At 27.2% G+C, this 17428-nt stretch overlaps 1 protein-coding gene across 2 annotated transcripts; it reads right to left on the bottom strand.

The window, feature by feature from the left end:
- Positions 1-860: 860 nt before the first annotated feature.
- LOC123299662 (retinol-binding protein pinta-like) lies at positions 861-8401 on the bottom strand. Of its 2 annotated transcripts, none has more exons than XM_044881951.1 (5): positions 8189-8401; positions 7551-7722; positions 6332-6581; positions 2157-2370; positions 861-1431 (listed from the first exon to the last, which is right to left on the bottom strand). In XM_044881951.1, exons 1-5 carry the CDS (start codon positions 8319-8321, stop codon positions 1280-1282), a joined length of 921 nt encoding a protein of 306 aa, XP_044737886.1. In that variant the 5' UTR covers positions 8322-8401; the 3' UTR covers positions 861-1279. The 2 variants fall into 2 exon arrangements, with proteins under 2 accessions (XP_044737886.1, XP_044737885.1); XM_044881950.1 differs by lacking the exons at positions 861-1431; positions 2157-2370 and adding exons at positions 4794-5007; positions 5600-5813 and having other exon boundaries at positions 8189-8383.
- Positions 8402-17428: the final 9027 nt, after the last annotated feature.

The raw sequence follows: 17428 nt of genomic DNA, 5'->3' as shown, positions 1-17428 counted from the left end.
TCATAGAGGTATTTTAAAAAAAATAATAGACTTATATATATTTATTGGCAGAATTATGCTTAAAGTATTGTACGAGAGTTTATTTTCAAAATGATAATAAATTTTCTATTGTGATAAAGATAGATTTTTTTTTGTATGTAGTGATAATAAACTATTTGTAATAATAGTATTTATATTTGTAATAGTATTTTTGATGTAATAATAGTAAGACTGTTTAATTCAGATTTTTGAAGTTATTAAATAAGACTGAACTTTTTATGATATTTTTTTTTTTGATCATTCCCTGATTGACAGGATTTCAGGAACGCATAGACAGCCTAAAACGATCTACTTAATTCAAGGGCCCAGCATCTCTCCATATTTTTGAGTTTTAAAATATATTTTCACATTCTAATAAAATCCTTTTATGTAATATAATTTTATATTATATTTTGAAATTTTATTTTCATAAAATATAATTTTCACAGATTTTCAAATTTATTAAATAATATTATTTTTTATCATATTTTTAAATTTTATTTTCATCATCACACCGTTCTGATATATGGTTCTTTTTTTAAACAGCCTTCGACATTCTATGGGAGAGAATAACTTTAGGGACAAGGTTTTAAAAATATAAAAAAAAATTTAACAATAAACAAATAAATTACAAACTTTTATTAGCATAATAATATTATAATAGTTGTATCGAAATTTTCGACAAATACAGGCATGAGTTATACGCTTATTACGCTTGAGTTTACTAATTTTTTTATCGACAATAAATTATTAATTTATTTTAAATAACCTTCAATGTTCGAAAACAAAAAATTAAACATTAAAGGAACTATTGGAACATTGAAAGTAAATTAAATTAATGCATAAACATTATGCTGATGAATGATTTTTTTCAAAAAAAATAACTTTTTCACACCACCCCCAAAAAGTCCTTGTTCTGATTAAAAGCTCTCACGACCACAAAATTTTTTAGTGAGTAGTTTTCAAGCGATCAAATACTAGTTAAAAAATTTGATGGCCTTGAGAGCTTTCGACCAGAACGTTGTGAAGAACATTTTTGAGGCGGTATGAAAAAGTTTCATAGAAAGCCATTTTCCAATCTAATCATGCGGGGTCCTATATTATTGGCTATTGCATCGAATTGTACATTTTTATAACTGAGTGGAGAGTTGATGACTTAGCATACATTTAAAGCATGTAGAAGCCCAAATTGGATTAGTTGTATCGAAGATTGGAGTACTTGTCCACCTGGTGTTGTATCGAAAGTTGCTACTTTTAAATATTAGTCAACATCTAATTTTTTAAATGATCCGTGCATTGATCCAAAATATTCATCATCATTTATTTTTTCAATTCGTTTTGATTCGTCTGTACATGTTTTCGAGAGTTCAATTAAATTATCACGATTTTTTCTCATTACTGCATACCATTCATCTAGAAATTTTTATAAAAAATATTAAATTATAATCTTACTAAAAATCTTATTAAACTATAACCACTTTGGGACCACTTTGGGGCTCTCAACTCTTTGCGAAAGGGTTATCAACTCTCAAAGTTTGGTAACATTTGGATATTGTCCGAATAAATCTGAAGATATTTGCAAATATGTAAATACTAAAAAAACAGCTCGTTTACCTTGGATATTAAAAAAAAAAGATAAAATAATTAATTCATTCTTAATTTTAATCTATAATTAACTTTGTTTTTATAATTAAATCATATTTCAAGACTGACTAGCATCAAGTAATGTAATTGTTGATTATAAATAAATATATAAATTTCTCGCCGTAATATTCTAAATTATTATTCGTAAGAATAATTTTAATTCAAAATAATCGTAAAATCTGGAAATGCCGAAGTCTGGAGAAACTATAATAATTCGGGAGTCTCTTGACTAATTTTGTAGAGTTGATAACTTTTTTTTACGACTTTCAAACAATAACGGTTGAAGCAACTTATTATATTAATTATTAGCTTTTCCAGAACACGGATAATAGAATGTTATAATATTAGTAATGCATAGGCAATTTTGCAGGAGAAATACTTTTATGATTGTACAAACAAAGAAAATTACAATCTCAGGTAAAGGAAGAAAAAATCGTATTATTCTGTAAAAAAGCCAACATAAATTCTTGAATAAATCGAATAAAATAAAATACCTGCTATTGTTTGAACATCAGGTAAATCTCCACCAGCTGTTTTTGGTAAAAATTCTTTTGGAACGAATTTATGTAATGATTCATAACTATCATGTAAATGAAGACGTTCAAATAATTTTGGTTTCATTAAAGTTTTTAAAATACCCAAAATAAACATTCCACCGGGAGGCGGAAACAGAAAATGAACTCCAGCAAGTCGAAGACTATAGCCTTTCTGTAAAAAAAAACTATTAATTTATACACTGAAAATTTTTTTAGGAGTTTGCATACTTACAAGAATAATGTCCAAATATTTTTTTATCAAAGTTGGGGTTATTTGTTTGATCATGTTCATATTAACTCTTGAACAGTCATAAATAACAATTTCTCCTGTGTTTCGATCATATGGAATTCGTGTTTCAAGTGACATTAGATATGCTTTGCAATATGAAATAAGTACAAAATTACCATCAACTTTATCTGAGAAATCAATATAACTGATACGATTTAAGTCTTTGGTGAGCTTTGGAAGCGGTGGGCAGCGTCTAAAAATAAAGACCAAGAGTAGTGTTGCAAATTATTTGATGTTAAAGTTTTAATTTTCACAAAATCTGGTTGCATCTTTCACTAACTAATACATTTGAAGTTGCCATTATTAATTCAAATTTTTTTTCTTTTATTATTTCAAATTTGCTTTATTAATTCAAATTTTTTTTCTTAAATTTTCTTAATCGTTTTTCAGTTTAAATTATATTTTATATCGAGAGAACTGATTGCCAAATAAAAACTTTTCATAAAGGCCGAAAAGAACATGATAAAGCATGTACCTGTTAAAAGTGATCATATTAAAAATCACATGTATTTTATCATCAAAACTTAAAGCTTTTAAAGCATTCTGTAATTCTCTTAAGAATTGCGAAAAAAAATGCCCAAGGAATATTTAATGACTGGGCAATGTTAAGTGGTTTTACATTTATGAGCCTCAAATTGTCAAGATAAAGAAAAATTTCATATTTTAAAACGATTATTAAAACGATTGACATTTTATTTCAGAATGTTGATGAAGTGTTTGATTTTTATTCATTTAAAGGTATTGCTTGCATTATCAAAGTCATTTATAATTAGTTTCCATAATGTAAAATATTTATAATTACAAAATTGTTAATCCTATTTCAAATTCAGGACTACATGGATCCCAATTATCAAAAAACTCAGGATAAATATTTCTAAGCCGATAACACAAATCTAAATTTTTTTTAGTTTTCTCAATAGAAAATTTGTTAAATACGAGAAACGCTTCAATTTTTTTCCTGAATGCATTTTTATCTGAAAATAATAAAAAAAAACAAACAATTTGGTAAAAACAAATATTTATTTTAATATCTACCCTTTATTTTTGGAAAATGTGCTAGTTTTTCCAAAGATGCTAGAACTATATCCACATCACTTTGAACATCTTTTTCACTTTTTTTGTAGTATTCTAAAACACTTGATCGATGTGATTCTAACGCTTTATCCATGTTTATTGATTATTGTTTAAAAAAAACACACACACACTCCTTTTACTCGAAGTTAATTTTGATTTGATCAATTCTTCAATCTGTATAAGATATTTATAAACTTTTTGAATTGACCTTAATTAAATCTGTTTATTAATTTAAATAATAAATAATAATAAAAATGTTTTCCTTCATATTTTGGGATACCGGATTACATGTAACGCTTAAATAAATATTGAATAATTAACAAAAATTTTGCGTGCCATTTACATAAATTTACAAACTATAATATTATTTTAATTAAATATTTAACTAATATTACGCTTTATTGAAATGAAATATTAGTCCTGAGTTGTTATACATTGCTATATAGGAAATATATATGTATATCAAGGTATGCTAATTTTAGTCTCAAGTTTATAAGGCGTAGAAATATTGATGATTTTACAAAATTTTGGTACAATGTTTTAATAAAAGCACTTTATTAGTTTCTGTTTGTCCGTCTACATGATAGCTCAAAGATGAAAAAAGATATCGAGCTGAAATTTTTAAAGCAAACTCAAGACGTAAAAAGTGAGTTGGATTTCGTAAATGAGCAATATAGGTCGTTTGTGTTTTGGATTTGAAGGACCCATTTTGTAAACCGTAGGAAACTAAAGTTTAAATATAAAAAATGTTTCTAATGAAAAAATAAAAAACCTTTTTCTGAAACATTCTTTTATAAATATCATTGTTTTCCCGTGAGAGAGCAAAGGTAGGAAAAATTTTGGTGTCCATTTCCTCCAAACCTATAAAAGATATTTCTGAAGAACTAAAAAAATTCCAGAAAATTATTCGAAATTTTCGAACCAAGAACAAATGACGATCGGAAGGCTGCCATAAATGTGTTGCGTTTTTAAATTTTCTAATTTATTAAAAATAATGCAAGCATGATATTCAACAAGGGTAATACAGGTATTTCAACAATTAACTCATTCAATTGTCTATTTTCACTATCGCGGCATCACTAATTGGAGAGTTAAGTTAAAAGATTATGGGTTTTGTGAATATAAAAAAAATAATGAAACACATAATAGAAAAAAATTGAAACATATTTATTGACATAAATTAATTTATTAAAAAAAATATATCTTAAAGTTCTTTTTGAATATTTCTCAGAAGTACGATATACCTAAAACCTCGTAAATAAATTCCCAAATACAAACTTTTGATAAAATATTATTAGTCAAAATCTAATTTTTTAAACGTTCCATGCATTGAACCAAAATATTCATCGTCGTTTAATTTATCAATTCGCTTAGATTCGTCTGTGCGTGTTTTCGACTGTTCTATTAAATTATTACGATTATTTCTCATAACTTCATACCATTCATCTAACAAAAAAAATACGATTTTATAAAAAAAAAATTGAAATCATGATTTTGTTTTAACTTTTATTACACTTGCATCACATGAATTCTCTGAAAGCAACTCAAATACGACTAGGAAAAGAAACTATGATTAAAATTTAAGATAGATTCACAGATAAATAGAGATCTCAAAACTATAATAATACGCAACCTAAAACAATATAATATGTGGATCCAAAACAGCTATAGTTGTTTTAGGTCCGCAGCATCAGGATTGACGTATTTCAAAACTGAAAAAGTTTCGTTTTTACCCGCACCATGGTAGATAATATTATTTATATACATTAATGTTGCAGTGAAATACTGCTTTAATAATAAAGTTAAATAAATGATTTGGATAGGTAGGGCCGAACCTAGGAATCTTTTCCCCTCGGGACCATTTCTGAGAATTTATTCAGTATGTAATAGCTAAAGAAAAACTTTATAACTTACTAAAACAGCCAGGGTGGATAGGTTTCTGTTATACTCTGATATGACAAATGACGAATAAACGATACCATTATATCGAAATTTGAAAATATATAAATTTGGAATAAATCATATAAAAAATAAATACCTGTTATTGTTTGAACGTCTGGTAAATCGCCGCCCACATTTTTTGGTAACAATTCTTTTGGAACCAATTTATGTAATGATTCAAAATTATAATGTAAATGAATACGTTCAAATAACTTTGGTTTTATTAAAGCTTTTAATAAATTCAAAATAAATATTCCTCCAGATGGTAGATTAAGGAAATGTAAGCCAGCAAGTCGAAGACTATAACCTTTCTGTAAATAGAAAATTGTTTATTTATATATCGAATATTAGTAAATATTGGTATTCAAATTCATTGAGTTTTCAAATTGAAATTTACCCTTTTTAGAAAAGAAAATCAAATTTTTATTGAACTTCAAAGGAGATTTTATTTCATTTATATATAAAAAAAGGCGAACTACAGCCTTCAATTGGAAATATTTTCCAATTGGTTTATTTTTGGCAACTGAGATTGATATATTGTCTTTGTAAGAAATTGAAAGCTATCGGCAGCCTTGAAATCGTTTATTGACCTCTAAACTAGACAGACAAATGTTCGAGATAAAAAGTTTCAAAAATGTAAATAAATATAAAGAGTGTTACATAAAAAAGTTGTTGAATTGAATTGAAAATTTAAAGAAGCGCCCGACATAAAATTAGGTTTTTTTGTTTTTGAAAGGTAATTTGACTGGCAATGATCATAACTATGTTTCAAGAATATCTGTTCAGCCGTTTGATGGATTTAAAAATATTTCAGAATTTGTATACTTACGAGATTAATATCCAAAATTGTTTTTAGCATAGTAGGTGTTAATTGTTTAAGTATGGTCATGCTAACTTTTGAACAATCATAAATAACAATTTCTCCTGTATTTCGATCAAATGGAATTCGAGTTTCAAGTGACATAACATATACTTTGAAAGACGTAAATACATCAAAGCTATCATCGAATTTATCTGATAAATCGATATAACTAATACGATTTAAGTCTTTTGTAAGTTGTGGTAACGGTGGGCATCGACTGAAACAATTTTAAGTTACTACTTGAGAATACAGGGTGGACCATTTTAATATATTATGACTAATAGCTCGTTTTGTAGTAAGCCAGTCAAAAAATAACTTTAAAAAAAGTTGAAGAGTTTGATGGAGGACATCATATTCTGAAATTAGATTGGACCTAGTTTTTCAGGTGGATTTAATGGTCAACTTAGATGCTAATTTTCGAAAAAAATGTTAATATTGATTTGTATAAGTTTAAAGTATTATTCTATCTTTATTTTTTAGGAACGAATTTGATTATTGAAGCAACCCGGAGAACTAGGTCCAAATTAGATCCAATGTTATTTCAGAAAATAATATCCCTCATCGAACTTTGCAACTTCTGTTATTTTTTGATTGGTTAAATACAAAACGAGTTAGTAGCCATAATCGATTAAATGATCCACTCTCTATATTTTTTTAGTTTGTTTGTGGTTTAGTTAGTTATTATATGGTAGTATATAGTCTTAAACTACTGCTTTAGAGAAATTGATTGAAAATTTACTATTAAGCTACTGCTTTAGAGAAATCGAGTAAAAATCTACTCTTAAAGTATTGCTTAAGAGAAATTGAGTGAAGTCCCAAAATACAAAATTTGATTTTAGGTAGAAACATTTACAATTTTGGTGTCTAGAACTATCAATGTGTCAAAAACTTAAAGAAAAAAAAATTAATAGAATAAATTCTAGTAAATGTTATTTCCTAAGGGTCGAAACAAAAATTTCAAGTGAATTGTGAGTAATTTACCTTTACAGTAAAATCCTACATTGCCTCCGGTCTATAAAGTTTGGTGCGAGTTCGGTAATCGATAATTGTCACTCTATTTCAAGTAGTAAATACTGTTTTCGAAACAATATTTACTACAAAACATATTACTTACTACAACTTATTGCATAAAAATTTATAACAAAAAAATTTTAAATAAATAAAATAAAATTGTGCTAATAATTACTAAATTTTCATTGTTTTTTCAAATCCAGGAGTACATGGATCCCAATTTTCAAAAAAATCTGGATAAACATTTCTAAGCCGATAACACAAATCTAAATTTTTTTTGGTTTTCTCAATAGAAAATTTGTTAAATACGAGAAACGCTTCAATTTTTTTCCTGAATGCATTTTCATCTGAAAATAATAAATAATAAAAAAATATTTTTCGTTCAAATTAATTAAATTGAAAAAGAGTTTTATTTTTCTATTGAACCTTGACTAATAATGATAGTTACAAAGATACAAACTAATAAAGAGCAAAAATTTTTATTTAAAAATTTTTTATTTATTTTCATACAAAAGTTTAAAAGATTCCATACGTTAAACCGTGTTAAATTTAATTTAATTTTACATTTTTATGTTTTGGTAATCAAACATTGAATCGCGCGAAAATTAGGCATGATATGATTTTCAATATAAAAGCTGTGCTTTCATTAAATCATCGTTATATAAACATTAACATAAACACTTTAAAACAAGCATCACTTATAACTGTCTTCATTAAACTAGCTTTAAACAAACGAATAATTGTATCAAAGTATTTTCGGAGATAACTAAAGACAAATACGATGATCTAAGATATTTAAATTCAGAGGTGTACCTTTAATTTTTGGAAAATGTGTTTGTTTTTCCAAAGCTGCGAAAACTATATCCACATCACTTTGAACATCTTTTTCACTTTTTTTATAATACTCGAAGACACTTGTTCGATGTGATTCTAACGCTTTATCCATTTTTATTGATTATTCAAACACACTTATTACTTGAATTTAACTTTGTTATGATCAACTAATTCAACCAGCAAGAAGGCCACTTATGATTTTTTTTTTAAATTGACCTTCATATTATTAATTGTATTTAATAGTCAAGACGCGGGGTGGAATTGAGTACATCTGAAAAATTCCAAGTATACAGTTAATGTTGCTAAAAATGGTCAATCCACCCCACTTCTTTTAGAGGATGTAACCATATGTTTTGTTTAGTTGTTATAAAAAATTTATACAAGTGAAATTTTCCCAAATTTAAAAAACCCACGTCAAATTTTTCCGGTACGGAACCCTAAACTCGCATTTAAAACATAGGTAAGAACACTCCTCGTTAAATTACCTTTCAAACGAAATCAAAAAAATTAAAATCGGATCATCCGTTTAGGCACTACGATGCCACAGACAGACACACACACATAGCGGCCAAACTTATAACGCCCCATTTTTTAGTTCGGGGGTTAATTAGAAATATCTGCCGCTACAGCCAATTATTCCCCGTAATCAAAGTATTCCCACAAGTATTTTCCACAATTAAACTCTTCTCAGAAAATTTTATCACAGGAAAACATTCTTTGCTTGCTAATTCTTAGTAATCCAAAGTTTAGTATATGGTGCTTTTCCTAGAAACAGGGATTCTCTTGTATACTAACCAGGCAACATGGATGACTCATTTTAACAACTCAAAAGAACAATATTTTGGTTATCGAATCTAGCATACTAAAATCTACCCAGCGCTTGGTCTATATCTAAATAGTTTTTTCTGAAAATGAGAATTAATCTGTTTATTAATTTATTCTTATATATGCGTAAGCCTACTCACTCCATTGACTCTGACTAACTTTAAGTATTCACACACCAATCACTGTTAGAAGATGGCAAAATACTTTGTTATTTTGGTTAAACTCTGTATCTTCGGAATACCACTATATAGGCAATTGAAATCTTGGTTCAATGTTCATAAAGGCCAAGGGTCTTACACTTCTTTAGGATAGCGGATAACAAGCAATCCATAAAGATATTGAATAACTAAAATTAGTTGTAAAGGAATAAGATTCAAAGAAGTTATTGTAATAAGTTCGATTTTCAAAATTGAAATTTTCATCATATCTTTACGTTTCATGGTTAGGACAAGGCATTAATACCAATTTTGCAGAAAAAGTATGTATGTGTGTGTGTGTGTGTGTGTGTACGTACGTATATAAATACGTACGCCCGATTACATTTTTTGCATCGTCGATATTGTGCGAATAAAAAAGTATCGACTAAGTTCAGGCGCCGATCGAACAGTATTAACGGCAGTATGATCCGAAAATAATTTCATAACATTCAGTCGAGTCGGTCGAGTTTTAATGTTTAAAAATTTTTATTATGCTGGGAATTTATTCGTGTTGACCTCAAGAGTCGCACCAGACTCTACTCACGGCTTGTTAAACTAGAGATTAGTCTTGGGTCAATGGGAGACAGTTTGGAAAGTTTATTGGCATTTTACGCAACAAAGTTTACGCATATTATGTAATATTAATGTGCGATATAAAACATGTATTGGTCAAAATTAGACTTTTCTCCGTAATTCGAAATTTTCTCTAGCTTCTTATGCAAAAAATAACATAATACATACATTTAAAATCTGAAACTTGCCTCATGGTTGAGAAAATGAAAATGCTAAAATGTAATTAGCTCTCCCTTAGATATTTAATTTAAATATTATAAATTTATGGTTGCTTTATAAATTTAATTGTGAATGCAAATGTGAAATGACGTGTTGTTTAACATTTAGTGTTATCAAACAATAAATATTATAATTATTTCATTATCTACAGAAAATTATTTCTAAGGCATTTTAAAATTACAAAAAAAAAAAAATGAGAACTTGTTTTTATAATAATTATTATTTGATATTGATTAGAAAATTATTTTTTAAATGCAAATTAATAAAATTTATAATTGACTTATTGTGTAAAACAATTAATTTTGTATGTAAAATAGTCATTTGTGAAGTTCTCTTTTGTAAGAAAAAGCTATTTTTGCATGGAAAAGCTATTAAAAAGAAATAAACCAATTCTGCTGAAGCTGTAATAAAAAGAAGTTCTGAAATGAAGATCTTTCCTCTTCGATCGGTGGGCATTGGGTCCAAAAATCATCATGAAGCGTTGACAAAATTCGAATTCAGCAGAGACTTACATGTTATACCCCTAAATTACTAGATAAGGCTTCAAAATTAAGTAAAACGAAAGGATTTCGTTGTAGCCCCATGGATAATTTTATACAACTTTCCCTTTACCTATATTGTGTAATTCATTTTTGTTATAATCTTATATTGACAACAAAAATAACGTGCAAAAATAATGATTTTTCATTTACGCTAATGGATAATATTATTCAAATACCACACCCCTTAGTAATTATTAAAAGATATTTTAGATGTCGTGTAAGCTTTTAAAGGGATTTAATTAATTACATTGATAAAACAAAAACGAAAACATTAATTCTGAATACATATATACAACTGTTAATTATTAGCGAATTTCGAAGGAAATGGAGCTATTGTTATTGTAGTGATGATGGAATTTTGAATTTTTTCTCCAAATGTTCATCGAACCTACTTAATAGATGTCAAAAATGACCATCGTTAAAATTTATATGTATAACTTAACAGACGAGAAAACGGGGTTTCATACAGAGGAAATGGCACTATTGAGGCCATTGCCGGCTTCTGTAGTCTCGTCTGCCATACTTGATCCTTATTACAAGGTTATATTAGTATTAACAAAAGAAAACAAAATTTAAAAAACCCTCGACAAATGCGATTGATTCCTTGTAAACCGATTTTTGGAAACTAAGCTATAAAATGTTCTCAATGAAGTCGGTTCGTTTAGGGGCTACGATTTCACTGAGAAACACACAGACGCAAAGATAAACACTTTAAACTTATAACACTCCTTCTTAAATCAATATCCAAGTGATGGTCAAGGACATTAGATGAGATGAAAAGAATACTTAGAGAGCTATCATTTTTTGGGACAAATTTTTGGAAAAATTTTAATTGAAATTGAAATATTTGAGCTGATTTTGTTCTTTTGAATTATTGTTTTGAATTACCTAATTATTTTACCATTTCACTTTTCGAAATGAATTGAGCCAGGTTTATTTGACCATTCATTTCCATGGTAATAATTTATATGTTAAAATTATATGTCATGCCTTTTCCAAACAGAATCAATTTTGAAGATCCTCGCCAATTATTTAGTTTTCTCGTATACGGAAACCTAAGCACGCACTTGAAACATAGCTAAGAACACTCTGCGTTAATTTACCTTTCAAATGAAACCAATATTAAAATCGGTTTATCCGTTTATGCGCTACGATGCCACAGACAGAACGCACACAGACACACACACACATAGCGGTCAAACTAAACACCCCTTTTTTTTTTTGGGGGTTAAAAATAATAAACGGACAAAATTTACTGATGATTTTAGTTTATTTTTTTCGGTAATCACATATATTTCTATATATATAAGATTGAAAATACAATTAATTAATTAACACAAATATTTGTTTTTAATCTGAATTATGAAGTCTTATTCTTATCCACACTCAAAAAGAAAAAAAATAATACATACAAAATTATAATGAAATGAAACACAATCATGGAAAAATTTGGGACAAACTCAAAAATACAAAAAATTATCTATAAACATACCTACAATATTTTAAGAATTATTATTGAGTTGAGATAAATTGAGATATACAAAGTTTTATATATTATGGCAATTAAAAAAAAAATTAATTGAAAATACAGTCAAACGTAATCTTTTTTTTTTTTTTTTATAAATAACAATTATTAATATAAATATTTTACAAATCACATACAACTGTCCTTAATTGATGTTTTTTGAAAGTTTTCGATAGGTAGAATCACCAAAATATAGGACGGATTCATCTATTATAGAGTTTTAAAATTGGAAATCAACAGCATTTACATGAGACAAAATCTTAATTGAAATTGTTTGTTAAATGTCATTATATGAATCGAATTCGAATATCGAAATTTTTAACTTCTCAGAGAAAGTTAATGTAATAGGGCCGATTTTGAAAATCTCCAGTTTTACATATTTCCAGGAACCAGTTATGAAATTAACAGGTGCGTGGACTTATTCGACGCGTAATCACGTATTTAAGCACTGAAAGAATTTTCAGCAGAATAAGTTGAGCCGTTTTTTCATGGTAATAAAAAAACTGGAAAAACAGTATCTGAAAAGTGGATAGAACACATCATCTATGTAGATAATGATCGTTCCAGCATAAGCTGCAGTACATGTTCGAAGAATAATCTATGAAGGCTAACAATACCTTTTTTTATTGTTCTTTCCCTCTCTGAGTAGTTAGTCGTGAGGACTACAGGGGTCGCACTCACACGACTTCAGTACCACACCGACTATGTACTGCCAATTTATTTAATTAAATATGATCTGCATTGTGTGTTGAATATTTATTTTTAGGTCTTTAATTGTTTGTGGATATTTTACTTTTCAGATAAACTCAAAGAAAATAGCCCAATTGAATTATATGATTTTAAATGAAACCAAACGCCACTGTCCCTCTGATTTATTTTCACTTAAAACTCCAATTACAGATAATTCATCCTATGTTTGTCTTTGTTACTTTCATGTTCTACAATTTTTTGATAAAAAACATGAATCGAAAAACTTGCTAGTCAAAGAGACAGCCGCTCAAAGCTTTGTTTGTGCAAGTCAGTACAATCAATTTTAACATAAAGTCTGAATTTGAATCGGTTACATTTTCACTTCATATTTGAACTACAACGGGTTCAAACTGATAGACTCAACTAACTTGTAGTAACTCAGAGAAAATATACAGGGTGTCTTTTTTGGTTTATGATATGCGTGAAACTCGAAAAATAAATTTAATCGAGTAAAATGTTTCAAACTGAAATGTTTATTTCAAAGATACGCATATTATCCGAGTATTGAATTCAATCTAAGTTTTCCGGTTCAATTAAAACCATCTTCTAATTCATAACTGGCAAAAAATAGATAGTGGTTTTTATAAAAAACGCAAACATTTTTTGTTGGAAACTTTTTTTTGTAAACCGAATGGTTTAGACAGTAATTGAGAGAAAAAATACCATAGCTTTTGCGCGTTTCTTAATTCAATTTTGACAAAAAGTGTCTGGATTTTTTCGAAGAGTGTCTAGATTCCGCAGAAGATATACGAAAAAACAATTTTTGAGTAAAACTTTTCAGTCTGTTTTTGCCTAAACTTTTCGGTTTGCACAAAAATGTTTCGAACAAAAAATGTTACCCTTATAATGAATAACAAGTTTCTTATTTAAAATTTTCATCTATCTATTACCAGGCATGGAATAGAGTCAGATTTTCATTGAGCCTGAAAACCTTGGTCAAGTTTAATGCCTGCGTAAAATGTGCACCTATATTTAGACCCAGCAATTCCTGTTGAAGTATTGTTATCGATTAATCTGATTTTTTGAGTTTCAAGCATATGTCAACTTAAAAGAAGATCCCCTGTGCAATTCATATATTCAGCACAAACAAACGTTTTCGACCGATAATCTCTTATACTAAGTTTTCAAAATATACATATTTCTTAAGTTTCTATTGAAAATTCTAGATTTTGTTTTTGGTTTGTGACAATTTATTAAGCACTCTCTCTCTTTCTGGTTTCTAGTGGTGGGAAATTATATTGATTTATCTCAAAGTGATTTTGTGTTAAGTATTAGTTTAAAATAATTGTTCGATCAACAACTAATCAACGGCACATTTGCGTTCTGAACAAATATTGATGAGGAAAGTTTTTATTCTAATTGCAAGGTGCAAGGTTCTAATACAAAGCAAACGTCTTGCTATAGCAGATTAATAAAATATGCACTCCTGCATGGTTTCCAGCACCAATACTTCCTCCTCACTAGGATCAAATTTATGGATTTTCTCTCTGAGAAAGAAGGGTGAAGGTAAGACAAAATAGAAATTCAGATAATTAAAAATTTAAGACTTCAAAATTGTGATAACGTTTTAAACATATTAAGTGGCATCAAAAGTATTTAAAAACGATAGCAGGGTTTGATGTCGGGCTAAAATTCTAGTCAATAAAGTATGAACTCTCGGAGCATCGCTTCAAAGACAGTTATAATCTATTTTCTTCTGAAAAAGACATAAATATCTGTTATAATAGAAATCTTTGCCTTGCTGAAATTCATGGCTTGCATGGCTATTCATGGCTAATTTGATGAGTTCTCAACGTAAAAAAATAACTTTTATATTTCTCGGATTTGGTGATCAACAGTCGCCAAGGTTTTATCAGTGAAACTACTGGGGTACCAAATACGACGATATATCTTTGAAGTAAACGTTCAAGATATTTTTTATGATAGCTACAAAATTTTTGGAAATAAATATTTTTTCATTTGAAATTTATGGCAAAACTTCTTAAACTTAGCTCGAAAGAATGGATTAGGTGATCATAGAAATCGGAAGTTTGACCGGACAATTGGAAGCTTGAAATCACCCATCACTAGAAATTTTAGAACATTAAACCAAATAAGTATTTCCATAAATATTTCATTTCAAAATTTAAATTTTTGTTATAACCTTTACAATTTTTGTTTTATATATCGTCTATAAAATATTAATTAATTTTTCATATTTCATGTTTTTATTCATTTTTTTTATTTAAACAATTATTTTCTTTATAATTATTTGTATGATAAAATACAAATTTTAAACAATATTATAAAAAGTAATTATATTTATAAATGAAAAACACTAAAATTAATAATAAATTTGTAAGTAAAAATGTATCACAAAAAAACTTAAAAAAATGACTCAAAATTATCATTAAATTTTTTTTATTTTACATACTATAAAGAGCGATATTTATTTATTTATTTATTTATTAACTAAATAAATCAATTGTATAAAATATAATAGTTTGACTTCATTAAAAATTTTCGTTTTAAGTTCTTTACAATTTTTTTGATATATTTTCTAAGGTATCAAATTTTATAAACTTTTTTCATAAAGTTTTGTATAATAATTTTTTTTTTATGCAGTACGTACATTAATTATAATTTATAATTATTAGCACACTCAAAAAAGTATAGAGACTTCGTTGTGTAATTAAATTTAATCAAAACATATTTTGGATTTTTTTAAATGAACTTTTAAGTCTGTGAAGAGTGCAATATTGAATCAGAAGAAGTTCTGAGCTTGCGATGTGAAATTTTTAAGTGAATGCTTTGGGTATTGGAAGTTTGCTTAATGGTGCTTGCATACGCTACGAAATGACAATTGTGTCTTAGAGTTAATGACTACTTCTTCTACTAGTCAATCAATCAAACAAAACCTCATTTCAACAAATGAAATGAACTGTTAAGCTGTTATCAAGGTTTGTTATTGCCATATTCATATTTGAGGATAAACTCCAAAGTGTTCGAAAAAAAAAGAATACACAAAAGCAAATAATTAATAAAATTTTGTATTGCATGGTAAAAAAAAGGAAGACACAGCAAATTTCATTTTTTTAAATGGTACTATTTTCTTCTACCAACAAGTAGGAGTGCTTTCCATGGCCACGTAAGAATCATGATTCAAATTAAAGACTTGTTGTTCAAAATATAATTACGACCATTAATTATTTTATATTTTTACCTATTACTTAGAAGAGCGAAGAAAAATCAATTGCTAAAAGAACTCATCAAATTAAGAAAGAAGTTTGTTCAGTTGATAAACAAAAGTTTTTCCTTCCAGGATACAACGCAGGAAATTAGAAGCAAAATGTAAATTTGGAAAAAATAATTTTCTGAAATTTCAAGCAATACTCAGAACACTCAAAATAATTATTTACGATACTAGTGGGATAACTATCAACGTGCGCATGCGAAATCGCAGAAGTACGTTAATAATACGTTTTTCAGACGTATATCGTACAAAACTTTATCTGCGCCTCTCAAATGAGAAAATAGACGATAATTATTATTTAAAGTTTTTGACATGACTTATTGAGAAAAATAGAAAATTAAAAAGAATAACTTGTTTTATTTGACAGTACTTTGTAGATAAAATGTTTTAGGATGCTTTAAAAATTGAAAAATGCAGTTTTAATTTGCTTTCGAGATATGACAAAGAGAAGAAACTGTTTTTTCGTCAGGCTTATTCCAAGTTTTTTTCACATTTTAATAAAGTTTGGTGCATATTTATTAACCAAACGTAGATTTTTTTTTGCAGCTAGTCTCAATGTCTAAATATAAAAAATCAAACTTCGTGTGGAAATACTTGTTTTCTTATTTTGAAGAGTTCTTTTACTCTTAGAAGTTTTTCTTATATTATTTAAAGCTCAGCGATCTCTGTCTTTTTTTAAAAATTATTATTCTTTTAATAACAATGTTTTGATTACTTTTAATTATCCAAGAATCAATTATGATTGATTTTATTATTGAAAAATGAATAAAGATGTATATCACTTTAAAATTTGAATTCCATATTAAATTTTTCCTGGTACACATCATTATTTTTTAATCAATTTCACATAAAATTTTTGAAAAATTTCTCAAAGCATTCATTGCTTTATGAAAACATATCTCGACAATATCTTCGTTGAGTTTCTTATTCGACGAAAATAATATGTATGCCAGTAAATTATTAAATTTTTTACAAAATTCAGAAAATGAAAGAAATTGATTAAAATTCAATAATAGCGTTTTGATAAAACATATTAATTAATAATAGTAATAATAATTAATTATTATAACAATAGCACAAAAAAACCACAGTGGTATTACACAGAATTATAGTTTTGTTTTTGTTATTTCTAAACTATTATGGCATTAATTTCATTACTGTGGTACTGTGGTAAATATTTGTTTATACTTTTTTTAACATGTAAATAAGCAAATTATTTTTATTATTAAATAGTTGGTAGAAAATATGAAAATATTAGCTAACACAAATTTTATAAAATCTTCTTTTTTTTTTTTGAGAAAATATACTTAGAATTAGTGTATGATTAATTTTTTCAATTTTTGAAATAAAATTTGT

The sequence above is a fragment of the Chrysoperla carnea genome, chromosome 5 (assembly GCF_905475395.1).
Source record: "Chrysoperla carnea chromosome 5, inChrCarn1.1, whole genome shotgun sequence".
Taxonomy (NCBI): domain Eukaryota; kingdom Metazoa; phylum Arthropoda; class Insecta; order Neuroptera; family Chrysopidae; genus Chrysoperla; species Chrysoperla carnea.
Note: the sequence above shows the minus strand (reverse complement) of the source record. Positions and strands in the feature narration are given on the sequence as shown.

Bases quoted from the DNA above. Each gene is read 5' to 3' on its own strand.
- LOC123299662 (XM_044881951.1), bottom strand. From the start codon at position 8,321: ATGGATAAAGCGTTAGAATCACATCGAACAAGTGTCTTCGAGTATTAT. The intron at 7,723-8,188 runs GTACACCTCTGA...TATTATTTTCAG, and splicing joins ACATTTTCCAAAAATTAAAG to ATGAAAATGCATTCAGGAAA. The intron at 2,371-6,331 runs GTAAGTATACAA...TTTTTTTTACAG, and splicing joins CAATTTTGGATATTAATCTC to AAAGGCTATAGTCTTCGACT.